Here is a 24,958-nt window from a genome sequence, read left to right as displayed (position 1 = left end):
GCCCACCCGCAACACCGCAGATCCGCCTAAACTTCAACTTATCTACACCCCAACGGCAGTTCTAACCACCCAACCCGCATGTATAACCAGCACATACATCAAAATGGATCAAGAAATCAGGTCACCAGGATCAATTCGATCCTCATCGGAAAGCAATAACATCGAACACCCACTCCTACCAACCTCAGAACCAAGTCCACATCTAAATGCGTCTCCAGCACCAGAAGCCCGCTCTGTCCTAACACGCCTGTATACCTCACACACGCTATCAGCATGGAACTCACGCATGTTCGAGTTTGGCGCCGTACTATTTCTTGCTTCGATATTCCCGGGTACGTTGCTCTATGCGTCGATATATGCTTTGGTTCGGGCTTGGTCGGCTGTTGCGCTTTCATCTTGGCTTGGTGCGTGGGTTGATCGGTCTGATCGGCTTGTTGCTTTGAGATACTCTATTGGTACGTATTCATCTTTTTAGTTTCAATTCATGTTCTGGTGGAACGAGGTTGCTAATTGAGTTGTTAGTTTGGCAACGAATTCCGGTTGCTGTGTCATGTCTGTGCTTTGTGCTTCTTTTGAATACGAAGACTTGGACGATGAGTCTTCTTCTGTTTGCCGTCCAGGGGCTGTTGGCCTGCGTAGAGAAATTAGCGGCTACGGCTAATGCGGTGGCCGTGGAGCGGGACTGGGTATGTTCTCGAGACTTGAGCTGTACTTTCTCAATACTCGATATGTGAAACAAGCCCACTAATGCACCCTAGGCAATCGTGATATCGGATAGCATCAATGTGCCTCGACAAGGTGAGAACTCTTAGTCAATAGCTAAAAAAAAACAAGTAATATCTCACAACAACAGATTTGAACGCCTCAATGCGACGAATTGACCTCTTCTGCAAACTCCTAGCTCCAGTCTTCATCTCCTTGGTCGACAATTTCTCATCAAAATATGCCATCTGGACAGTATTCGGTCTGAACACCGCATCCGTGGCCATCGAATACATGGCAATCGCCCAAGTCTACCAAGCAGTGCCAGCCCTGAACAAGCACATCCTAGCCTCTCCCACCCAAGAGTCTGATGAAGCAAATGATGAGCACGCCGACTATAATACCACCAACCCATCTACTGTTCTACCCCAATCCCCTTGGAAAAAATACACAACAAGCCCAGTCTTCCTTCCCTCCTTCGCCTTAAGCCTCCTCTACCTAACAGTCCTCTCTTTCGGCGCTACAATGGTGACATATCTCCTACATACGGGCTTCAGCTCATTGCAGGTTAGTTATATGCGCATTGGCTCAGTGGCGGCTGAATTGTCTGGTACATGGATGGCCCCAATGATCATGAACAAAATCGGTCCTATACGGTCTGGACTCTGGTTCTTGAATTGGCAGTTCGTTTGTGTCGCTGCTGCCGCTGCTGCTTTTGTGGGGTGGAATTCTGATTCTATGGTCGTTGCTGGGACGCTCATTGTTGGTGTTGCTATGAGTCGGGTTGGGCTCTGGGGGTTTGATTTGTCGGTTCAATTCCTTGTTCAGGAGGTGGGTTTCCGGGTCCATGATCTTGGTGTGGCCAAATATATACTAACTGCCGCTTACACTTCCAGAATATTGAAGAACAAGCTCGCGCTCGGTTCTCTGCTACGGAGATGGCGTTGCAGAATGTTTTCGAGATGCTTTCTTTCGCTTCGACCATTGCATTCCCGCTCCCTCGGCAATTCCGATATCCAGTGCTAATCAGCTCCGGTGCTGTAGCTATAGCGGCTATCTGCTTTGCGGCCTATGTCCGCAAAGAACGAGGTCATCTGTTGCACCGATCGAAGTGTATGGGAGGGGACAAGGTCATATATCGAGCACTTGGATCAGGGACGGTCTAAAAAGAACCCCTCGATATCTTCCTATCATAAAATTAATGCCCATGCATAATACCTAAGTAAATCTAATAAAGAGAAAGCCATCGTCATAACATCACATGAAAGCAAAAGAGCCGCTAATGATGATGCGCACACCACCACAAAGCAATTAAAAATTATATGCACAACCAAACCTATATCTCGAACCCAAACATTCAATTTCGATTCAAATAACAACAAAGAAATCAGAAAACAACTCCCTTCTCACACACTTCGAATCAGCCCACGTCCTCGAAGCATCCTGCCGCCTCGTCATCTCCTCAAGCAATAAGAGAACCTTATCAGCAGCCGGATGGCGGCTCAGCGAAGAAACAGCCTCAGTCTCCTGAACAGACGCCATGCGATGCATCTCCTGAACAATCCACTGCCGCTGATCATTCGTCCCTTCCAAACCAGCCACAAACAACGGCCACATAAAACTAACCGGAAGATGGCCTGGCCCTGCCGATTCAACAGTAGCAAGCTGAATAATCTGATCAACGGCACCATTGACACGGTCTGTACGTGGATAGATAGCGAACGCCACGCGGTGCAGGTAAATAAAGTTCGCCAGGAAACTGGCAACATACTGCCGGAACGTGCGGCAGACTTCCAGCGCGACAGGCGCGCATAGCATATCAGCCAGTGCTTCAGGATGACCATAGACGTCTATTACAGCGGGGCGTTTGTGCCATAATGTTTCGAGGTCAGCGCCTACTCTGTGTGCTATTTGGAGGACTTCGAATTCGTCGCTAAGGGTTCCGCGGCTGCGGTGGTGGAGATCTATGCAGACTATTCTTCGGACGATTTGTTGGGCTTGGAGGAAGAATTGGAAGGCGGGGCCTACGATTGATTCGTAGACTAGGTAGCTTGGGCTGCGGAAGGGGTCTTCGTTGTTTTCATCTTCTGTTGGGTCGTCATTTGGGGTTGCTGTGCGTGGTGTTGGAAATTTTTGGGATTCTATTGCCTTTATTGGTATGCCGTGTTCTGACAGGTTTCCTAGTTCTGTCAGAGGGTCGCCTTCACGGCCTGCTATCAGGGATTTCACATCTAGGAGGGACACCCATGAGACTAGGAGGTGGCCTAGGCCTGTCCATGTTTGTGTGCGGTCGTGGAAGCGTTGGAGGATGAGGTAGCCGGATTTGAGAAATGAGGTCCCGGCGCATATTTCGTGAGACGAGAGAAGCTGGGACAGAGGTGAGCTGAGATAGTTCAGCTTCAGAATTGAGCGGGTCATACCTCGGATAACATTAAGAGAAAAATAGTCGCATAGACCTTCACAAGCGTGGACTCGGTCACATCACCAAGAAGACAAGCTTGAATCATAGAGCTGGAGACTTTGTAATACGTAGGCGCCCAGCGCCACCGTTTCCCATCCACCATCGCTTTATGAATATCAGTGTAACAATATAAAGCATTCAAAAGCGGACCATAGCTCCGCGCATGAGATAACAACGCCGGCCGTACATACTTCCACTCCATATTGAGTGGTCCAAACGGAGCAGCCGGCGGACCAACAGCCAAGAAGTGCTGTATAAGCTGATCCTCATACGAAGTACCACCTGCATCAGACCAGCTTCCACGCGGGGTAGCTCGATCAGAGCCACTACCAATAGACGTCTCATCCAGAACCGAAGAAGGCGCATCTGGACTGATGGGTGTGTGGCGGTCCGCAAATTGGCTCTCCATATTCGGTAGCACACCGGGAAGCGACTGCGACGGGCTAGCGGTGAAAGTAGCATCAAGGCCAGTCGTTAAATCGAGGTGTTTTTGTTCCAACTCTGAGGTGATCCCGCCCATAAATCCAAGCATATCGAATTCGGAGGGGTATGGGTCCCCCGCGGGGAGATGTCGGAGGCTCGGTATCGAGTGATCATCGGACCGGAGGACTGTGTTGAAGAAGTTGATGTCGGGCGAGCGCGACGCAGATGCAGATGCAGCTGTGCCTGGATGTGCTGGGCCAGGTGGGCTGGTTGGCACTGGGAGTGTCGCAGGGTTCGGCCCATTGGAGCGAGATGGGGATGACCCCCACCCGAGCGCGATGGGGGGTTTGTAGACGCATCTTAGTCGTAGTCGATCGCAGTTCGAGCAGCTCGGCTTGGATTCGTCGCAGCGCACTTTGCGCGCTCTACACGTCAGGCAACCTGTTCGTCGGCGCGGTCCTGATCTGCCCGCGCCCCGGGCTTTTGGCACCTGGAAGCTGTTAGTTAGAGGTTGCTTTGACAGGGTAGTTTGCCTTACCTCCATGATGCAACAGTTCTATAGAGACGAACATGAAGCCTGAGAACGTATCGGAGGTGGCTGATTTCCCCGCAATGGCAATTGTGGAGTTCGATGACGAGATTGTGTTTTGTTAAGCTATTAAGTCTGTTAGGGCTGCATTGTATATCTGCCATACAATATATGATATGTATACTATTGTGTACTATGTTATATCTACGATCTGCACATAGCACAGACTTCAGGTACATGCGGCTCCGAACCCCTGATTTTGTATGACTTTGCAACGTGGGGAATCATATCAACACTCTTTTGTATACTATGATCGCGACAGTGTTTCTCTAAATAAGACTAGATTTATTCATTATTTTAGGGTTCTCTTTTCTACCGGGGCTCTGCGATCTATGGCTGGATGGATAAATTTCTTTTACTTCAAGTAAACAACGTCATACCACTACCTCTGTGTGTCTTGCGTAGCATATGTATATCTACCACAAACATTGCACATGTAACTGCGTCCATGACTTTATACCTGTAGGATGACCTTATAGGCACAAGTTATGTAGCTGATAGCTTTTAATGTTCACTATTCTTCGTGTCCTACCTTTCTTTGCCCTCCTGCCTGAGGCAGATATATTGATGCCTTGATGCCTGGTACAGAAGCCGCCTGTTTGCTCAGGGTCGAACATCCCGGGTCATCCGCGGGAGCTCCGCGGAAGCTTTCTGTCTACGGTTAGCCTACCCGATTTGAGCCTCTCGAGTATCCACGGTATATACTCCCAGGTACCAAAACTTTCAAGATATAAAATCGAGGATCCGTCTCGATAAATACTAGTCACAGACCCAATTTCCAAAATTCATTCTTCAAGAGAAACATAACCATACCACTATGTCTAACAAAATCGCCCTGGTCGTCTGCAGCACCAGAGAACCCCGGCTAAACCCCTTCATCGCTCGCTACGTTCTCGAAATCATCTCGCGCCAAAACTGCGAGGAAACTCTCGAAATCGTTGATATCAGCGACCAAGGTCTCCCTCTATACAATGAACCTGCCATTCCATCATTCCTCCCGGAGGCTGATCCCACTCCCCATTATGTCCACCAACACACGCAAGCTTGGTCCGCCATGGTTCGACAGTATAGTGCGTTCATTTTTATTACGCCTCAATACAACTGGAGTATTCCTGCTAGTTTGAAGAATGCCTTGGATTATTTGTACTATGAATGGAAAGGGAAGCCTGCTGCGATTGTGACCTATGGAGGGAGAGGAGGTGGGAAGGCAGCTGATCATTTGAGTGGCATTCTTCAGGGGTTGCATATGAATGCTGTCTCAACCGCTCCTGGACTTGTTGTGAAGATGTCAACTATGGAGTCTGTGGAGGGAGATCAGATTGGCACTGAAGATAAGGGGAGGTGGAGGGAAAGTGGTGCCGAGGAGCAAATCTCTTCCGTATTTTCGGAGCTGCTGGAGAAACTTCGTAGTGATTAGCATACCATCAGCCAATATTATTGGATTCGGTTTTATAGGATGAGTGACTGGAATTTTCATTCTGATTCATTTTTAAATCGCAATAAGCAACAAATGGTCCACTTAACATACGGAAATATTTTCAGAAACAAGAAAGAACTTGAACTTAAAGCATAATGTGACCCTGGATATAAAACATACTCACCTATTTCCGCCATATTAAAAATGAAACCAGTCAACCATCAGCCATCTCATTCATCTTTGTCTGTACAAATTGCTCCATGCCATTTCTTTCCTCTTCTGTCAACAAAGCAATGCGATCTTCCATACTCCCCTCTCCAAAGAACCTCCGATCAATCCGAGCCCAATAGACCAAATCAAACGCCCAACTCCGCCTAGCCGCATAACTAACCCAGAAATCCCCATTCTCCCAACTCTCCCGCATCAACCCAGACAGTCGATTCTCCTCTCCGATCGAGCCACGTGCAATGTCAGCATCCTCCCGCATGACCAGCTCTTCTAGCCAGACCTCCAGCCGCTGCCCATAGACTCGCGTCCAATCGTTCAATCCTAGATCCCAGTACTCTGGCCGTTCAAGGAGTAACCAACATGGCGGGGCATAGACAAAGTCCGCAGGCGCAGCATATGAAAACTCCCAATCAATCGCACCACAAATTTTATACTCCATTCTGGAGTCGGCGAGCACATTTGCAGGTCGGAGATCATCACAGTATAACTTGAATGGACCATTGTCAAAGCGACACAGTCGTTTCTCTCGTGCAAGTTTCCGAAATAGGCAGCGTGCAATGTATTTCGTTCGACAATCCTCTGCCGAGTCGACGGCGTCGTGTTTCTGTGATGATAGATGTGCCATGTGCAGGTCAGCCAGAGCAAGAAAATATTCCGATCCGTTTGTAAATGTCCGTTGAGGTAAGTCTTCCCGTGAAACACCGCCCACCTGAACGAGTTCGTTCATATTGATGCTGAGCGGCCGGTGTTTGACAACCCATTCATGATCGAGTTCGTCGTTCTCGTTATTGGAAATGCATCCGATGGCATTAAATGAACACTTTGCAACTTGTAACATCAATCCTGCCATATCACTGTATACAGATCGAAGCCTGGAAGGTGCAATATCCGGATCGAGAATTGGGCGATCTTCAATAAGGAGTCCAGATTTATTCAGCGCATCCACCAAATCAGCATTATTCTCAATGTACTCCATGATAATAAACGGGCCGAGTTGGCCAGGACTCTGGTCGGTCATGCCATAATGCAAGATATGCGGGACGCGAATGTCAGTGTGTCGTTCAAGAAAGCGCATGAATGAAACTTCGCGCTGGACTTTTTCTTCGGGGAAGACCGAGTACCCTGGTATTGGGAGACGGATGATGGTAGATGCCCCGTTGAGGAAGCGGAGGCGGATGACCATGTTGAAAGAGCCCTTTTGCGGCGGAAAGAGCCGGTCTGCGATGCCTGTGCGGTGACGCTGTATGAGAGCTGTCATCTCTTTTATGGCGGCTTGGTTGAAGAGTTTGCTTTTCCAGGATGCTAGGAGTTCATCCGCTTTGTCCCAGAGAACTTCGTCAAAGAACATAAGCTTGCCCTTGTAGATTGGTGGCAGAGGGGTTGGCCGCATTTTTATGGGATGAAAGGGAAGGAGAAACGAGAGCTCGTGTACCCGAGGAGCAAAGATACGGCCGGCTACATGAAAATTTCAAGTTGTTGCCTGGATAAATGCCCGAGTGCTGAGGTGTTGATTTTAAGCTTAGCTTTAGTCTAGTGGGGCCGTGAGGGAGGGGCATTGTGTGCATGTATGTTTTTGGAATTAACCTGCTGTATACCCTGAGTATACATGATTTTGATCATGGTTCTGCTTTCTACTGCTCTGACTTGCCTTCGGGATCTGATTAAGTTTTTTGGTTTTTTTTTTTCTTAAAGAAAAAGTCTCGTGAATATATAAATTGACTTATCCGGAATTCAGCTACCCAATAGTCCACATCAATAAGTTTCGATTCGTACCCAGGAAGTCTTTGAACCCAGTTGGCTTTATCCCAAACTGCGACTCCAGTTACCGCGGCCGAAACCTATTCTGCCGCTCCCAGAACTACAGTTGAGCGTCGAGGTGGGGATTCAAAGATGCCCAGCGCTCCGCCAAATCGCGAGGAACATGCTCAACCAAATTTCGCTTCCGCTGACCTCAGTAATAACACTGGCATCCTGCGTTACTGTCAGAGCCTCACACCCAATATCCACAGCAAGACCCGAGAACCGCTCCGGATTTATGAACACAGCAGCGGCAAAGCGACCGATATCATTAGGGTCAATGAGCATAGTCCTCTTCTCGGACCCCATGGCAGTGCGAAGAGGAAGGGACCTTTCCAGCTCGGGAAAGTAGCCATTTACACTAGGAAGCTGATAATTTGTCATAAAGACAGGAGGACGGAGGATTGTGCAGTGTTCAAAACCAGCTGAACGCACGAGGTCCTCGATCGCAGCCTAGCTTCCGGGAAACTTGCGCGCTGGTCAACGGCACAAACGCTGGTGTAGACAAGTGTCTTAATGGTGCCAGATGCTTGGACTGCGCGCACAATGTTGGTCGCTTGGTGCAGCTCGGCGCTGTCGCCTCTGAAAGAGGGCGAGACGTTCAAAATGGCTGCTGTTTATTTCTACAGGCAGCTTGAAGTTTCTCAGGTTGATCAAAGCTGCCTTCGAGTAGGATGGCGCGTTGACGCTGTAGGTTTAGAGCGGCGGCCCTGGTCGGCGCCCGAACCAGGGCATGGACGCGTAGCCCGAGTGATAAAAGATGACGAGCTGTTGCTCCACCTTGTTGACCTGTAGCACCAGTAAAAATGATGGTAGGAGACACAATGGCTTTCGAGAAGTGTTACTTGTTGCCCCAAAGTGGTAACTCGTACGCATCTGCGGTTACGCTTTTAAGACAGCCCAAGTACAAGTATTCAAGGGATAAAATGCATGAAATATCATATTATGTAGAAATGGAACAACATCAGGAACCCAACCAATCTCTTCTATAGCCCATCTGATCCACAGCCGATGTTCTCCACCACCCAGACGGCTATAAATCCCCCTAATCAAATGAACCGCCCACCCTTCTATCCACCAATATTTCTCCAGATCCTTCACCAGCACTGCATAGAAAGCAAGCACACCCAATGACCCATCATCTCCAGTCTTCAAAAGCCTCAGATATGCATCACTAATCTTAAAAAGCCATTCATAGAACCCGCGCAATTTATCCTGATCCTTGAAGTTTCCACCATAGAAGAATGTATAACTCCGAGTCAATGCCACAACCGTCTCTTGCAAAGTCAATTGCCGTTCTCGATCATCTGGGGTCTCCGCACATATTGTATCCTTCAGCTCCGTGAGAACCGGGTATTGTTCAGGGGTATGAGTCTTCCAGTAATCTAAGCTTCCCCATGTACTTCGAAATATCAAAGACACAGGCGAAGAAAATACAGAGGCTTCGGCCATTACGACTGTATCGATCCCTCGCATCAGGTATAACCATTCGGGGATGACACCGCTACCGAAGATCAGCGCATCGTCTTCTTGAATCGGTCGCGCCAGACTGTAGTAGAGTGTCAAGACCCCGAAGACAAAGAGGGGTGTACAGTTTTGTGGCTTTACCAAGAAGATCAGTGGCAAAGCCTTGGATAGAGATGCCGAGTGTCGCTCAATGGCATAAGCGAGGAGAGCATGTCTTCGCCCGGTATTGTAGCGCGCGATATGGAGAGCCGCAAGGGCGAGGACCCCGTCCAGTATGTGATCTGTGGTAAAACCCATCTGGGGAATTGTGACCCGCCATAGTTCTCGGATCTGAGTATCAGGAGATAATGTGGCGAAGGTGGAAACTGTGAAGTGGTGGAGGAGCTCGAGGTTTAGTGTCTCCGATTGGAGGACTATCCATGTCGAATTTTGGGTTTGCAGAAAACTGCATTGGAGCTCCCTTTTGACACAGTTGAGGCATGATGGGCGTTGCTCATCGCACTGTGGGCTGTTTAGTATATAACTCAGGGTGCGATAGAATAGATGTATACCTTAATTTTTCGAGAGCGGCAGATTTGACAACCCGTGCGGGATTTGCTGTGGTATTTCCGGCGACTACCGGTAGGTCCAGATGACATTTCAGGAAGTCTTTGATTTCAAATTTCACCCATCCAGCTTCATCCGAAGAGATTCGAGGAAGTGGAGATGTAACCGAGAAGAACGAGGGAGCGAGAAAGAGCGAGAGTTTCTGACTGGCTTAACCAGACCCACTAATGTACCTCTACGAGATATCATACTGATTCATTTTTCTAGTCTTTTCAAACTTCTAGCAAGAGCCGATGACTTGGAGCATTTGGCGGCTTGTTTTGGCTTTGATGCTCTGCTTTGTCACCCTCATTGGTCCAGGGACTTGCTCAATCTCCGAGCGAACTGACCGAGCAGACCGAATAAAACGACAAGGCCGAATGTGATATCTCTGGATAGTGTGGATGTAAAAATTGAGGTAGCTTGGTCGATTCTCTACTAAAATCTAACTTCTCTTATCCTGAAAGCCCGGGGAAACATTATGTCTGAAAGCACTGAATTCATTCGCACCGCAAGTAAGACAAGTCTTCCTCTGATCTAGATTGCAATACTAATATCCCCTGAGGCAAAAACGAGAGACGTTACATTATGCGACATGCTCTCGGGTTTTACAATGCATTAACCCTGACAGGTCTTTACACGATACCCCACACAGACTCGCTCAACGCAAACAACCTCGACAAGTTCATCCCTGCCTTGAAACATTGTATTGCGGTGCATCCTTTCTTGAGCACAGCAATCAAAGGAGAGAACACTGAGAACCCAAGTTTTGTTCGGCCTGCATCAATAAACCTTCGAAACCATTTACACCTCGTTGATATGCTTTCAAATTCAACATCATCCTCACTCACGGACAAAGATGATCGAGACCTGCATTTGATCACGCAGGTGACAAAGAAAATTCACGATGAGCCTTTTGTCAATGTGGATCAGCAACCCCCTTGGAAAGTCCTCATCGTCCCTCTTTCCGATGAAGCCGCATCAGGTCAACGAGTCTACATCATTTTTGCATGTTCCCACTCTCACGGCGATGGAAAGTCAGGTCTGGAATTCCATAAAACCTTCCTAGAGGGTCTCAAATATGCACATGAACTATACGACCAAGGTTACCTCTACCAGACCTCGACCTCTGCATTGCCCCTTCTACCGCCATTAGAGGAAGCAGCCAACCTGTCCATTACCTGGCGATACCTATTCCTCAATCTCTTTGGTAGACATATGCCAAGCATTGCCTGCAGATTGCTTGGTCTCCAACCCCCGGCGAATATAATCCATGGTTTCAACGCCTGGACGGGGAGAGCAATGACCTTTGACCCATCCAAGTTCCACACTGGATCTGAAGCTCTCTTGGTCAAGAAGGATCTACTTAGTGGGATATTGAGGGTGTGCAGAGAGCATGGGGTCAAGTTTACGGGCTTTTTCAACCATCTCGTCGCGCACATCTTGCACAGCATCCTTCTACAGCATCGAGATACAGGTAGAAACACTTGTACTCGCACCCTTCTCGGACAAATTGTCGTTGACCTTCGAGCCCTGATTCCAGCTTACATAAAAAGCGAGAATCAAATGGTTAATAGTGTATCCGCACTGTACGTCTCATCCACACGATCCAGCTCATTGGACCAGAATTGCGACAATCAGTCTCAAAAATGACACTGAATTCTGGAATGATGCGCGTAGGACTACTGTCAAACTTGCCGAATGTGCGAGCACTCTTGCTGATCAACCGATTGGACTTCTGAGATTTTTTCATTCATTTCGGGGTTGGTTTCTTGGGAAACTGGGTAAGGGTCGGGATTCATCGTATGAGATTAGCAATGCGGTTATATTTGATCCACGCTTGCAACCTTCAGACCCCGTTGGTACCGGGAAGGTAAATTGGGATATTGAGCGGGTTTTGTTTTCGCAGCCGGCGAATGTTACGGGAAGCCCGTTGAACTTTCAGATTGTTACGAGGAAAGGTGGTGACATGGTTATTACTTTAAATTGGCAGCGGGGCATTCTTGATGTTTCTGATGAAACTTTTTTTGTCCGGGAGATCCTAGAAAACGTTCATGGTCTGATGACTGAGCTTTGTTGTGATAGCTCTTTGACTTGACTCATTGCTGTCGAGATGACTGAAAAGAGGCGGGATATGGGGGAACGAAGATGTTGGTTTCAATGACAAGTGAAAGAGCAGCATTTCAAAATACCGGTTGCTGTCCCTCTGATCACTAAATCCTCATACTCAAAAGATTATCTTGAAGATGAGTTGCACAAGCGAATTACCTCGGCTTTCCACAGATCAAACAAAGTCAGTTAACATAGGCCTTCTCCGGCCAGGATCAGACTTCCCCATCAGAAGGCTTGGAGCACTCTCGTTGAGACAATCATGTATTCACATCATAGTGGTAGTCTGTATGTGGCCAAACGAGATGGTTCGAGGTAGATAGATTCATCTGTTCATCCATCCATCTATATCTATATTAAAGTCTTGCCGCAACTTCCATTCATTATTCACATTAGGATCTTATAAACAATGCCTTCACTATATACTCGAGCAAACCGCAGTACCCGTCATTTAATCTCTCTACACAAAGGCTTTGTTTAACAGCCCTCATTCGGAACCGGAAGTGACTTTCTCAGTCCGTTTTTCTTCTTTTGGATCCTGTCAAAAGACTCATAATCCTTCAAACGTAGCTCCTATAGCCTCATTAGAGAATTTCACTGCTCTTTCGGGTTCAGAATACCCCTACTTCGTGTGACACGTCTGAGTAATGCGGGGAAAGGGCTATACTGCGGTATCGATTTAGCCGACCAATGTTCTCAAGGTCTTTTTGTTCCATAAAATATTGTCTGTCAAGTAATTGATCTGCATTAGCTAGCTATTTCAAAGCAGAAAGGTGCCACTCGCAGGCCTTCAATTTCAAATTATTCTTGTGTCTTTTTCAAAACACCTGAAATACAGCATAGGAAAGAGGACAGTACAAAGTAAAAACGAAAAGAAAGAGTACCAAGGACAGCACGTAAACGCGCAAAATACCACAGTAGAAGGTATCTGGTGTCAAGACAAGATTGAGCTTCATGAACCTACCGCTGGGAAGTGTTGCTCAGTTTGTCGCTCAATTGAGTAGTGGACACCATGCGCTCGCTTTGGGTTTGAGGGTTGGCAGAATTTCCAAACGAGAAAGGATATCCGCCTGGGAAAGAGTTAGTTGAGTTTTTCAGATGAAGTCCCATCAAAAATATTAAACATTGAGTTGGGTTTTGTACCTGGACCAAGTGTCGATGGTCCGAATGCTTTGGGTGTAGAGCCTCCTTGAGACGAGGGGCCAAAGAATCCGCCTCCCCCTTCAAAGCCAGAGCCGAATAGACTACGAGGCTCGGTATTTGATTCCTGAAGGTTGTTATTGACGATGTGCGAGTTTATCGGACAATCGAACATGCTTACGTTTCTGTTAGTCCTCTTCAAGGTCGACCCTGCGAAAAGGGATGAGGTAGCTGGTGGGCCTGATCCGACATGTTTGAAGCCTGAACCAGAACGACTAGATCGAGAAGACCACGACGACTGTGGCGCACTGGAAGTGGCGTCGTGGGCTATTGATGTTAGCTCGCAATCTTTTCGGTCAAGGATCTCGACTTACGTGACTTGCTTTCGGTGGTTGAGTTGGCAAGAGCAGGCTTTGAGGCAACCTTTCGGGTGTTAAATTTGCCCAATGCGCGCGAACCAGCCTGCAGCATTTCCAATTCGCGGGTAATGCGATCTCGTTCTTCCACGGTAGAGGAAGGTTCGGCGGCAAGATCTTGAACCTGTGCGTCGTCCATGTTGTTTATTGTCTGGCTCGTAAGAATGCTGCTCAGAGGACCGAGCAGGCAATTTTCAATTCCAAGCGTAGCAACATTATCAATGAAGGTGATGATTGTGGTCTGTCTCGGTTAGCATTCTGTGACTTTGGTGTATGATTGACAGACACACATCATAATACGCTTGCATCTGGTCGACAACATCTGCTGCTGCAAACTGATTGCTCGTTGACTCCAGTTCACTATTCACTTGTCGAAGCCGTTCGATAGTAGTGGAGTCATCTCCAGAATGAGGTCCTGTTCGCAAGGCCTGTTCCAATCTATCAATTTGGCGATCGCTTCTGGCTTTTTGAATTCTCGTGAGAAAGCTTCTGCCTAAAGGCAACGGATGGCCTTTCTTATTGTATGCAGTAAGTTCATCTAGCTTTGCAAGAAGATGGTCCTTCATTTTATCCAACTCAGGATCAAGAAAACTGCCCATCAAGAGGCTGTAAGTGTGGTCATTGGCGAGATGTTCCAAGAGAAGGCTGATAAAATCTCTGACAGAATTCCAAGTTTTTGTCAAGTGATCTCGCGCAATCTCTTCCCAAGGCTTGGATTGTTCTCGAAAAAGTTCTCCCACTAAAAGTTGGTTGGGACTTCCTGGAAGCTCAAGTCCTCGATTTTGACATGCTTTGAGGTTGACTTCATTTTCGATTTCGAGCCTAACTCTGCGCTTCGGTTTTCTAGAATCGGTGTAGGGGTTCCCATGCATGGGAACTGGAGAAAATAGACTTGGGGGATCACAAATGAAGTCACGACAGCCAACGGTTTCCATGGCATCAGCAAAGTATTCGTTAAGCTGGCGAATGATGGCGCGAAGACGTCGAAGATCCTGATGGAAAGGCATTGTCTCATTTTTCACGCCTTGAAAGAAATCATCTTTGTACATGCCATCCAACGCTTGACCGGTGATGCGCTCGAAATTGCTGCTGATGTTGAGTAGGTACCCCTTCTGTTGCTGGAGAGTGCCTCGAGGTTGACCCAATTTAGCCAGCCTTGATTGTCGATCAAGCACTTTTTGATTGATATCGGCAATGAGACCAGGAAGATTCCGTTGGATGTGCTTGAGCAAAACAGCACTCAGACGACGTCGTAAATGGTCTATTCCCATACATTCTTTCGCAATAACGCTCCAATTCCCTTGGGCGAAGAACTCCTTCTCTGCCCTATCTCTTTCATCGTCTGATACATTGCGAGTTTCATATTTTCGGTTTTGCAATGCATGCCAACCGAGCTTTAACGGAACTTTCTCGTTCTTGAGAATTTGCAACCAAGACGCCTCCTCGTCTGAATGAGCTTCGACTTTATCAGGCTGCGTTATTATTCCGATGGTGCGCTCTCCAGATTCATCGAATTGCTCGGCCAGATTCAATACTCGTTGATTGTGGTAGTCGTCTTTTGCTGAAACTACAGCCAGAATAATGCTGCGTTCATTTTTCATGTAGCGGTTGGTGAGTTCATGAACAATCGCAATACCCTGCTTATCCTGAGATGTACTGTGAGACGTGTAGAGGCCAGGAAGATCGACGAGTGTCAATTCCGGTTTGTCGGGGCCCGATATCTCAATTTTAAGAACGTCGTCACTGAATCCTTCACCGGTAATCCCCATGGCTTCTTCGGCTTTCTCGACTAGAAACTTCAACTGATCACTGCTGGTAACCTCGGTAGGTGCAAATGCTTCGATCGTCCGACGAGTTTCTGAGGTCGTCCGAAGTGACCCAGGCTCAATGGATACCTTGAACCGGGATGTTGGACGACGACGTAGAACAACCTCTGTCGGAAATCGAGTGCAGACATTACTCTTCACCGGAAAGCGTACACGAGAGATGGCCTCGAGGACAGAGCTTTTACCGCTGGATTGATTTCCACAGACGATGAGCTGCGGCAACCCGACAAGTCCACCAACTCCGATCGTGCGAAGCTCGTCAATCTTGTCAAGCAGAGGTCCCTGTTTTGTCTGCAGTTGGTGCAGAGCTGCATCAACCTCCGCTGAGCCAGACATAGTAATAGTAGTATTGGTATATTCGTGAGGTAATCCGGAATGATTGGCAACTAGTCTCCAAAAATGAGCAAAAACTCTAAACAGAGAATGGGGGATTGGTGAGAAATAAATGATCCCTAGTTTGGGGGCTAGTTTCATCCCCTGCCGCGCAGTCAACTTGCATAGCGCTATATTAGTCGAGGAATGCATCTAAGTATCTAGCCCATTGAACCCCTGTTCTGCCCCCATCTCGCTTGCATTACGAAGGTGAGGGCCAATCAAATTGCATCCAGGGATACTGATCGTAACAAAAGTACAACAGCTCTAATCGATGGTTGAGATTGAGCGTCGTTTCCCAAAAGCAAGAAGATAATTTTCTTATCGGCCATGGTTTAAACGCGCTTCTTTGCAACGCTCTGACTATCCTGAAGAACGTGCGATATGATATAATGGTCTCCATAGTACGTGTAATTTGGACTAAAGCGACCTCTTAATAAAACCCAGGTGGGTCCTTACATATCTAAGGAAACTCTCAATAATGTGATATGAAGCTTTATTTAAGATCGACATAAGCCCATTCCAATATCAAAATGAGCCGGGAGGCTTATGAACACCCTCTATGCTAACTTTAAAATCTACCTTCTAGTTACCATACACTAGATAATAACTTCGTAGACTAAATAATTCTGCAAAGTTGATCTGCTCATGCCTATAGTACTCAAGCTACAAATCCCCCAGGACGCGTAAACAGCTCAACCCACCCTCTCAGCGGCATTTGGCTGCTGGAGAATTTGACCCACATTATCTTCGCCAAGATCTTCGCATACCGGCTAAGGCTTGCAGGAAATATATGCGAGGCATCAAGACCATTATGTGGACTGTCTTCATCTCTGAATGGAGGGGATAAATTTCTAATTGCGCAAATGGTGTCTTGCATATTTACAACGCGTTCTGACCAAGTAAGGTACACCGGTTTTTATGTTGTTTTCGTCCGTTCGTAGCCTTTCTTCTTTCACCTTTGTTTGATGTCTTTTTTGACCCTTTTTGAATGCCTCAACTTCTAGTCTTTAGAAACGTAAGGCTAGCAGTATCACTTCTATCACATAGAAAGGACGTGAAATGACTTGGCCCATGACTGTAGATCAATACTCAGTCACACGGACCACTGATTGAGATTGAAAAAGAAACTGCATTCTATGTAAGATATCAAGTAGGTATCACAATACAAACCTAAATTCCACCACCAAGCTATTCAGTCTATCAAAGCACCACCATCCCCCTAGAATGGCTTTACAGTCCGCTGGAACCTAGGCGGCTGTCTGGAAAACTTCTCTGGCTCATCCCTAGCACCCTGCTTCCAATAATCAAACTCCATCCAAGCATTCTCAGGCATCTGCGCCTCAGTTGCCTCTAAGAAGTCACCAAGATCGGGACAAAGCGGGACAACGCCCGTCTCAAGAACATACTGATCCCAAAGCTTAAGGAGCTGTCTCAATCTATCCGGATTGGATTCAGAGAGATCGTGGATCTCGCCAGGGTCGTTGACGAGGTTGTAGAGCTGCCATTTCTCCGGACCCTTGGGCTTGGGGATGAAGACTATTTTCCAATCTCCGCAGCGGAGGGCAGCCCTTCCGCATGTTTCCCAGCCTTGGATGAAATCTTTGGGGTGGATACGTTCTGCTTGGCCGATGGCCCAGGGGTGGAAGCTCTTTCCGCGCATCTCGACTACTTCGCGGCCTTGGTAGGTTGGGGCTGGGTGTTTGAGGCCGGCCATGTCGAGGATTGAGGGGGCTAAATCCATGACTGTTGCAAATTGGTCGGTGATACCGCCTTTACCGACTGCCACGTCGACTGGGTTTATGCTGAGGTTTTTGGGGAAGCGGCAGGTGAATGGGACGCGGACGCCGCCTTCGGTCGTATAGGCTTTGTATAGGCGTGATGGGGCTGTGGCGGCTTGTGCCCAGCGTGGTCCATACCAGATGAATGAGTTGCCATTACCGAGATTGTCGAGGCTGTTGTCGTAGTATTTCTGCAGGTGGGGCATAACGCCGTTTTGGACCATTGGGTAAGCTTCGTAGGCGGCGCCTTCGGCTCCGTTGTCGGACATGAAGCAGACGAATGTGTTGTCTAGTTCGTCGATAGAGCGGAGGTATTCTACCACCTTGCCCACGTTGGAATCAATGCACTCTACCATGCCGGCGAAGACCTCCATCGCTACTGCGGACTTTTTTTCTCGTCTGCCGTGTATTCCTCCCATGGCTTGACCTCTTCAGCTTGGACGGGGTGTGGCTCGACATCGTCTCGCACCATTCCGAGCTCCTTCAGACGCTGCAGACGCTTCTGTCGAAGTACATCCGGACCCTCGTCATACACACCGCGGTAGTGGTCAATGTACTCGCGCGGGGCCTGGAGAGGCCAGTGCGGTGCCGTGAAGGGGAGGTATCCAAAAAAGGGGCGGTCACCATTCCCATCAGGGCCATCACTTCCACCGCTCTCCTTCCATTCCTTCAGGTAATCCACCATCTTATCACCATATCCATCGGAAGAGTACCAACCCTCAGGAAGCTTGCGCACATACTCGCCATTCTCCATATGCAGAGCAATGTAACTGGCCTCAATAAAGGTAGGAATCTGATCCTGCTCTTTCAATTCAGGCTCGTAAGCATAGTGGTTTGAGCAGGCTGGTAGATGAGCGAATGATCGCTCAAAACCGCGTTTGTAGGGCGAACGCTCCGGGGTCAGTCCCAAGTGCCATTTGCCCGACATAATTGTGTGATATCCTCCATCACGGAGTATCTCCGGGAGTGCCACGACCCGCTCGTTGAGGTATCCTTCGTAGCCGGGCATGCCACGCTGTGGAGCGGTGCTCATGGCGGAACCCTTGGGTCCGTTTTGGCCGGAAATGTTGGTCCATTCGATTAGGTTACCTAGACCTGCAATGTGATGGTCTGTACCTGTCATTATCATGGCACGTGTCGGACTAAATGGTCAGTTTGGGGTATGTCTTGCTTGGCAGGGTGGTACTCACGAGCATGCTGCCGCGGCGTGGAAGTCTGTAAAACGCAGACCTTCCTCGGCGATCTTGTCGATGTGTGGCGTACGGATTTCACCACCAAAGCAGCCCACATCGGAGAAGCCCAGGTCATCGGCGACAATGACGAGGAAGTTGGGACGTTTGGGAGCCATTGTTGAGGTCAAGAGAGAAGGTGAGTGGGACGAAAGAAAAACAATGAGGGGTCAAAGATCATGAGGGGCATGCAGTATTAAATCTGCAGCATATGTCGGCAAAAACAAAGCAGCCGAAGCTCCAACACAAGCATCAGACCATCCCCCGTCGCTGGCCATGGGCTCGTCGGCCATCGGCAAAAGAATGCGGGGAAGCTCCACATCTGATAAGAATTCCATTATGGCATTGAACCCCAACTTCAACTCCACCAGAATTGAACAGAACAAATGAGAGAACAATTAACAGTGAAGATATTGAAAGGTTACATTGATGGCGCAATGCCCCCACGTGAATTCGCACGTCGGCAATCGGCAGTCATGACATAATCAGTTGCAGATCCGGAGAGCTTCACGTCAACACTGCACACTTCCTAGTACGGACACACTCCTATTCAGAGGTTATGGCTCCACTTCTCTACTATGCCTCCAGCTATATCTTCACTTTTCCCCTCCACCCCTCCACCTCCAATCCTCCCATCAATATTAGCCTGGTGCTCGAACCTCTACACCCGGTGGATCCCAACCACAACCAAACGAAGCTATAGCAAGCTCCCGCAGCACCCAAACCAAGTTCAATCCCCCCAATCAAGCACTTCCACCCTCTCAAACCTAAGCATGAAAGCAAGCCGCTTCTCAAAAGCCCGATGCCGAACGTACTGGCTAGCCCTAGTCCTCTGCTGCGGCGGAGCCCTATTCGGCTATGACTCCGGGGTAATAGGTAAACACCACCTACTCACCCCCAACCGTGGATCCTCCATTCCCAATACTAACAAGATCAGGCGGCGTTCTAACATTCCACTCCTTCGAGCACAGCTTCAACATAACCCCCTCCCAAAAAACAAGCATAAGTGCCATAGCAGTAGGAATCCAACAAGCCGGCGCCTTCGCAGGCTGTTTCCTAATATGGCCAGTGACGAATCGACTCGGCCGGCGCGCCGCAATGATGATCAGCTCGGCCATCTTCTGTGTTGGCGTCATCCTCGAAACAATCGATACTCACTCCTTGTCGGCTTTCTATGTCGGCAGGGTAATCTGCGGACTAGGCGTTGGCGGGTCGGCTACTGTTATTCCCATTTATATGTCTGAGATGAGTCCCAAGGAGATTCGGGGTCAACTTGGGAGTTGTTATCAGCTTACGTATACCATTGGTATTCTTGTGAGTTATTGGATTGATTATGGGGTTAAGGGGATGGAGGCTACTGCGGCGCAGTGGCAATTGCCTATTGGGCTGCAGCTTGTTCCTGGATTACTTATGGGAGTTGGGATGTTGAGTCTGGGTGAGAGTGTGCGGTGGTTATTGGCTTGTGGAAGGGAGGAGGAGGCTTGGGTGAGTCTTGTCTGGATTCGGGCCGGGGAGGGGGAAGATGTTGTTGCTGAGTTCGAGGATATGAGACGCGGTCTTGAGGAGGAGAGACATGCTACTGCTGGTTTCAAGTTGAGGGAGTTGCTTGAGTGGAGGAATTTACATCGGCTGTTGATTGGTGGTGGGTTGTTCCTTGCGCAGCAGTCGACTGGATCGACTGCACTTGCATACTTCGGGCCGCAGTTCTTTGCTATCCTTGTTGGTGATGGGGATCGCACACTCCTGCTTACTGGCATCTTTGGTGCGATTAAGGTTGTTGCTTGTGCGATCTTCGTGGTGTTTTTGTCGGATCGCTTTGGGAGACGGCCGTTGCTCATTAATGGGGCTGCTTTCATGGCTGTTTGTATGATTGCTACTGCGGCGGTCATAAAGGTTTATCCTCAGCCTGGCGATGGGACTGTTACATCTTCCGGCATTGCGACTGTTGCTTTGATATATCTTGATATCATTGCTTACAACTTCAGTTGGGGGCCGCTGCCTTGGCCATGCACAAGTGAGATCTTCCCCACACGGATTCGCGAGCCAGGTGTTGCGTTCGGTGTTGGATCGCAGTGGCTGTTCAACTTCGTATGGAGTTTCTCGACGCCGTATATCCAGGCCGGTATTGGCTGGGGTACATTCCTGCTGTTTGGGTTGTTAGATGTACTCATTGCCATCTTTACATTCTTCTTCTTGAAGGAGACTGCTGGCAAGTCTCTGGAGGAGATTAACGATATGTTTGATGGCATTGATCCCGATGCTGAGCGTGGATGGAAGGGAGATACCATTGAGGGGTCTACTCAAGGCGGTGCTGATGCATATCAAAAGGCACAGAATGATATTGATATTGATACCAAGTCAATGCAGTCCAAACATCAGACTGCACATGTGGAGTCAACCGCTGGACGGTCGTGACTTGACACTCGTTTGTGGTCTATACTATACACAACTTGTTAATCGCCTGCTGAAGAATATAACGATACCACATCGAGGGAAGACCCCCACCAGAGGTCATGTCATTCATGGAAGATATATCCTCAGGTATAGGGCTAAAAGCCCAGCCATAAGTGATAAACAGCTAGAAACAAAAGAACGGAAAAAAGTGTACCACCCAAGTCCCAAACAGCACAAGCGAATGAAGGGAAGACTCCAAACACCCTCCAGTCCACACACCGAATCGCAAATCAAGTCAACTCGAGTCAACAATTTCGAAGAAAACAGTCTCACAGCGCCATCCACTCCATCCCAATCCATCCAGCCCATGGAACCGACAGACCCGCTGCCCGCATTACCTCCACATAAAGTCATACTCAACATACATAACAAATGCCCACACCCCCTCCCAAACTCAACCATTAACATTAATCAAATCATCAAAGCTCTCCTCGGCGGAAAAAGCAAAAGAAGCCTCAGAAACAAGCGAAGCCTCCGAATCCCTCCGCATCTGCTGCTCAAAAGCATCCGCAGCAGCCTGAGCCGCAGGCTCCAAATGCAAAGGATCATCAAATCCGAACGACAACGCCGCCTGCCCAGGCTGTGCTATAGAAACCGGCACCGCAATAGCGGCCGCAATTGCAGCAGTAGTAACAGGAGCAGACGGCTCAAGCGGCGAGACAGAGACAGACGAATTCCCCGGCAAGGCAACAGGCGAGTCCGGCAATGTCGCCGCAGTAGTAACAGCAGCAGTGGTAGTAGCCGAAGGCTGACGATCGACATCAGTGATTTTCTTCAGCATCTGCGCAAGATGCATTTTGATTGGTTCATCTCCGCACTGGGAGTGTTTCAGGACTTCATTTTTCAGCCCTAAGACCTCCGAGCGCAGTCGAGCGATTTCCGTCATGAGAGCTGAATGTTTCTCGCTTTGGTGCTTGAAATGGAATTCCAGCTGCTGGGTGTGTTCTTTCTTCTTTTGGCGGCATTTGCTGGCGGCTAGACGGTTGCGCTCGAGGAATTTTGCGCGCTTCGCGCTGTCCATTGGTCCGCCGTCGTCTAGGTCTAGTTCTGGGCTTAGGCTTGCTGCCGCTGCCGTGTATTCGCGGGCGCGGCGGCGCTTTGAGGCGCACGCGCTTGCGTTTCTGTCCATGCTCATACTCAATGTCATGTCTAGGGCTGAGAGGGAGTGTGGTAGGTGGTCGGTTGATTGCTGTTGTTCGTCGTAGGGGGGAGGGGTTGGTTGGCCATTACGGACTTGGGCGTTTTTGAGATCGCGCTCCATGGCGGAGTGAGGAGCGAAGGCTGAGTCGATCTTGCTGGGGTCCCATGTTGAGTGAGTCATTGGGGAGATGGGGCTTAGGCCCCAGAGTTGTTCTTCGTCCGGGATTGGAACTAAGAAGTCGCCTGCGAAGGGGAGAGTCAGATGGGTTTCCGTGAGGCCTAAGATATTCGACATGATGTTGATGAAGAGTGAAGAGGACAAGGCTGGCAGCTTGCCCTAACATAAGGCAATAGCCCTAAACCAGCTACCGAGTTGTTCTCTTCCACGTTCGGCCGGTGCCTGAAGCTGTGGTGAGTCCGCGGTCCGCGGTTGACTTGGAAGGAGCCACGGTCGGACAAGAATCCCGGCCAGCAGATCCGATGTGGGACGAAGAAGGATTAAGAGAGAAACTTTCATTTAAGAGATACAAGAATAACAACAGGAGCTAAACGAATGGAGCTCCAACGGGATTGAATGCCGGTCTCATCTCACCCATCCCGTCGAAGTATAGACAGCTCGGGGGCTTCTAGAATACATAGTTCACAACGTCCCATGTCTCGCGTCTCCTATCCACGGATTGCCTAACCTCTGTAAAGCTCTCCCTTGGCCCACTCTCGCAGCTGGCGGTTTACAAAGCCCCAATGCTCAATTAACAGCTTTGCCACACGTTGTTCCTCGATCTCCTGTTCCACGATATGCACCGGCACGCCGTCTCGGTTCTCTTGCCCCCTGGTCCCGAGGAGTAGCGGTCCAAACACCCGCTCTAGACCAAGATCCACCGCCACTGCCCGGACCTCAGTCCCGGGCTTAGCCTCCGGTACATGATTCAGCTTGGTGAGTAGCCCGAAGACTGCGCAGATAAGCTCGCGCTCCATCTCGTTTGTCAACGCAATCACCGCAAGGGCAATCAACTGCACACGCAGTGCAGAGCGCGAATCCAACTTTGAAAGGCAGTCTGGCACATGAAAATTGTCAGCTTGTTCTGGGATGGTAGCAAGGTTGATGTCGCTCAAAGTCTGGTACAGTCGGACGCTCCCGAGGATCCCGTAGCGAAGACCCGCCAACAAAGCCTTCAGGGTCCAGGCCACGCTCAAAATCGGCGCAGAGTCTCGATTCAGTTGCGGCATGGACACGATGCGCATGGTCATGGAGATCTTGGCTTCTTCTTTCTCAGCAGAGAGCACCTGGGAAGCGAAATTATCATACATGCGAGTGGCGGCCTTCAAATCACCCGGGTTGGTGAAAATGCCCGACACATTCGCACCTGCAGGAACCCGTTAGCCAAGTCATGACGTATGAGACCACTTTACAAACCGTATCTATGCAGAAACATCACGGTTGCCACAATGCATGCTGGCAACTGCAAGGGAAAAGGAGCCAAATCCGCCAACATGAGGAACGCATGCCCTCCGAGACGTGCCAAAGTTTCAACCGATCGTCCTTGCAACGAAGTCATCGGAACCGAGCGATGCAGGACTGCAAAGGTCTTTATGCGTCGCAGTTTGGGAGCCTGAGGTCTTGCATCCGCCGCCAGACTAGATCGGACCTTTCGAACACGACCCATCAATCGGAAACCACGTCGGCCGTTGCCTGGCTCCTCGGGCAGTTCCGCTACCACATAAGTTAGCTTTCGCTCATCCTAACCGAAGAAACAACCTACGTGAACCACCTTCAGTTTCCGAGAGCGCCTTGGGCATGTGGATCTCGAAGCGAGTAATCAACTGGTTCAAAGCGACAGTGGCTCTGGTTGGCTCAAGCTGACAGGGCTCCCTCATCCAAGTGAGATTGCTGATCATGGAGGTCTTTCTCTCCAGAACGGGAGCAGCCTCGATCTTGTCGACTTCATCCTCAAGAATGGGACCAAGGGAGTTCTCAGAAGTTTTCGAATGGTCTCGGCTTCGATCAGTCCGCTTGGAGGACGAAGGTTGTCCCAGCTGAGGCTCGGTATTCTTTCCATCTGAGAACGGGTCGGATCCTTCACGAATGTGGGTGCCATCCTCGGGGTGATACAGGAGTCCTGGCCATGACCACTCATCCAAGGAAAGCCGAGTTGGGGTTGGGATAAGGTCAGGATCGAGAGGGTGTCGACAAATGGTGTCTTCAGTCTGACTGGTATCTTGCGACTCATTCGTCTGGGTGCTGACCTTCCGCTCACCATCTCCAACAACCTGAGGATTATCATCAAAACGCACATATTTTCCAGGGCTATCCTGCGCGGGAGGGACCTCTTCCTGTTCGAACGGATTGGAAATTGGGTTTGCGTTGTCAGGAACAGTGGGTTCAGCGTTGTCAGTTAGGGCATCAGCAGTTTGAACTGTCTCCTCAAAAGGATCTTCCTCGTGAGAGAGACTCGGACGGAAGTGTGCAACGATCCTCTTCAAACGCTTCGTGCCATACTTGGACCGCAGGGGAGTATGCTCAGGCTCCAGAGGAGCCGGCTGACCGTCATCAGTACATCCACCAACAGAAGTAACCGAAGTCGCTTCCGGGGGCTTTGGCCCACTAGTCAAAACATTCAAATCTTTGCCTGGGGAGTTATCATGTCGAGTTTCCTGCGAGATGGTCTCAGGCTGGGGTTTCAATGCCTCGGCATCAGAGGCACGACGCTGCGCACGCGGTCGAGTGTTCGGATTATCAGATCTGGATGTCCTGAAGACGGTCCGAAAGCGCCGCATGATTGCGTTGAAAAACGTAAACGATACGAGAGACGTGAGGAAGATGA

General features: G+C 49.1%; 11 protein-coding genes across 11 annotated transcripts; 4 read left to right on the top strand and 7 right to left on the bottom strand.

Moving 5' to 3' along the window:
• Window positions 1-286: 286 nt before the first annotated feature.
• N7508_003523 (putative iron-regulated transporter) lies at window positions 287-1,868 on the top strand (the record flags this gene model as incomplete). The annotated part of the gene is made up of 5 exons (XM_058461589.1): window positions 287-455; window positions 523-686; window positions 759-798; window positions 854-1,533; window positions 1,599-1,868. The coding sequence occupies 5 exons, from the start codon at window positions 287-289 to the stop codon at window positions 1,866-1,868; spliced, it is 1,323 nt and encodes a 440-aa protein (XP_058322166.1).
• Window positions 1,869-2,070: 202 nt separating this feature from the next.
• On the bottom strand, window positions 2,071-4,130 carry N7508_003522 (Zn(II)2Cys6 transcription factor; the record flags this gene model as incomplete). The annotated part of the gene is made up of 3 exons (XM_058461588.1): window positions 2,071-3,069; window positions 3,123-4,076; window positions 4,125-4,130. 3 exons carry the CDS (start codon window positions 4,128-4,130, stop codon window positions 2,071-2,073), a joined length of 1,959 nt encoding a protein of 652 aa, XP_058322165.1.
• Window positions 4,131-4,992: 862 nt separating this feature from the next.
• Window positions 4,993-5,592, top strand: N7508_003521 (flavin-dependent quinone reductase; the record flags this gene model as incomplete). The annotated part of the gene is made up of 1 exon (XM_058461587.1): window positions 4,993-5,592. The coding sequence occupies one exon, from the start codon at window positions 4,993-4,995 to the stop codon at window positions 5,590-5,592; it is 600 nt and encodes a 199-aa protein (XP_058322164.1).
• A 214-nt stretch (window positions 5,593-5,806) lies between these two features.
• On the bottom strand, window positions 5,807-7,210 carry N7508_003520 (uncharacterized protein; the record flags this gene model as incomplete). Its single annotated transcript, XM_058461586.1, has 1 exon — window positions 5,807-7,210. The coding sequence occupies one exon, from the start codon at window positions 7,208-7,210 to the stop codon at window positions 5,807-5,809; it is 1,404 nt and encodes a 467-aa protein (XP_058322163.1).
• A 494-nt stretch (window positions 7,211-7,704) lies between these two features.
• On the bottom strand, window positions 7,705-9,722 carry N7508_003519 (uncharacterized protein; the record flags this gene model as incomplete). Its single annotated transcript, XM_058461585.1, has 4 exons — window positions 7,705-7,978; window positions 8,053-8,199; window positions 8,684-9,585; window positions 9,636-9,722. The coding sequence occupies 4 exons, from the start codon at window positions 9,720-9,722 to the stop codon at window positions 7,705-7,707; spliced, it is 1,410 nt and encodes a 469-aa protein (XP_058322162.1).
• A 428-nt stretch (window positions 9,723-10,150) lies between these two features.
• On the top strand, window positions 10,151-11,767 carry N7508_003518 (uncharacterized protein; the record flags this gene model as incomplete). Its single annotated transcript, XM_058461584.1, has 3 exons — window positions 10,151-10,184; window positions 10,235-11,258; window positions 11,296-11,767. The coding sequence occupies 3 exons, from the start codon at window positions 10,151-10,153 to the stop codon at window positions 11,765-11,767; spliced, it is 1,530 nt and encodes a 509-aa protein (XP_058322161.1).
• A 971-nt stretch (window positions 11,768-12,738) lies between these two features.
• Window positions 12,739-15,496, bottom strand: N7508_003517 (uncharacterized protein; the record flags this gene model as incomplete). The annotated part of the gene is made up of 5 exons (XM_058461583.1): window positions 12,739-12,848; window positions 12,922-13,045; window positions 13,100-13,245; window positions 13,293-13,575; window positions 13,625-15,496. 5 exons carry the CDS (start codon window positions 15,494-15,496, stop codon window positions 12,739-12,741), a joined length of 2,535 nt encoding a protein of 844 aa, XP_058322160.1.
• A 1,258-nt stretch (window positions 15,497-16,754) lies between these two features.
• N7508_003516 (arylsulfatase) lies at window positions 16,755-18,661 on the bottom strand (the record flags this gene model as incomplete). Its single annotated transcript, XM_058461582.1, has 3 exons — window positions 16,755-17,662; window positions 17,701-18,455; window positions 18,504-18,661. The coding sequence occupies 3 exons, from the start codon at window positions 18,659-18,661 to the stop codon at window positions 16,755-16,757; spliced, it is 1,821 nt and encodes a 606-aa protein (XP_058322159.1).
• A 459-nt stretch (window positions 18,662-19,120) lies between these two features.
• Window positions 19,121-20,957, top strand: N7508_003515 (sugar porter family MFS transporter; the record flags this gene model as incomplete). The annotated part of the gene is made up of 2 exons (XM_058461581.1): window positions 19,121-19,418; window positions 19,480-20,957. 2 exons carry the CDS (start codon window positions 19,121-19,123, stop codon window positions 20,955-20,957), a joined length of 1,776 nt encoding a protein of 591 aa, XP_058322158.1.
• A 433-nt stretch (window positions 20,958-21,390) lies between these two features.
• On the bottom strand, window positions 21,391-22,431 carry atfB (bZIP transcription factor atfB; the record flags this gene model as incomplete). Its single annotated transcript, XM_058461580.1, has 1 exon — window positions 21,391-22,431. The coding sequence occupies one exon, from the start codon at window positions 22,429-22,431 to the stop codon at window positions 21,391-21,393; it is 1,041 nt and encodes a 346-aa protein (XP_058322157.1).
• A 386-nt stretch (window positions 22,432-22,817) lies between these two features.
• Window positions 22,818-24,911, bottom strand: N7508_003513 (uncharacterized protein; the record flags this gene model as incomplete). The annotated part of the gene is made up of 3 exons (XM_058461579.1): window positions 22,818-23,500; window positions 23,551-23,847; window positions 23,897-24,911. The coding sequence occupies 3 exons, from the start codon at window positions 24,909-24,911 to the stop codon at window positions 22,818-22,820; spliced, it is 1,995 nt and encodes a 664-aa protein (XP_058322156.1).
• Window positions 24,912-24,958: the final 47 nt, after the last annotated feature.

This window comes from Penicillium antarcticum (assembly GCF_028974205.1).
Source record: "Penicillium antarcticum strain IBT 31339 chromosome Unknown utg000003l_segment0_segment0, whole genome shotgun sequence".
Lineage (NCBI taxonomy): Eukaryota > Fungi > Ascomycota > Eurotiomycetes > Eurotiales > Aspergillaceae > Penicillium > Penicillium antarcticum.
Note: the sequence above shows the minus strand (reverse complement) of the source record. Positions and strands in the feature narration are given on the sequence as shown.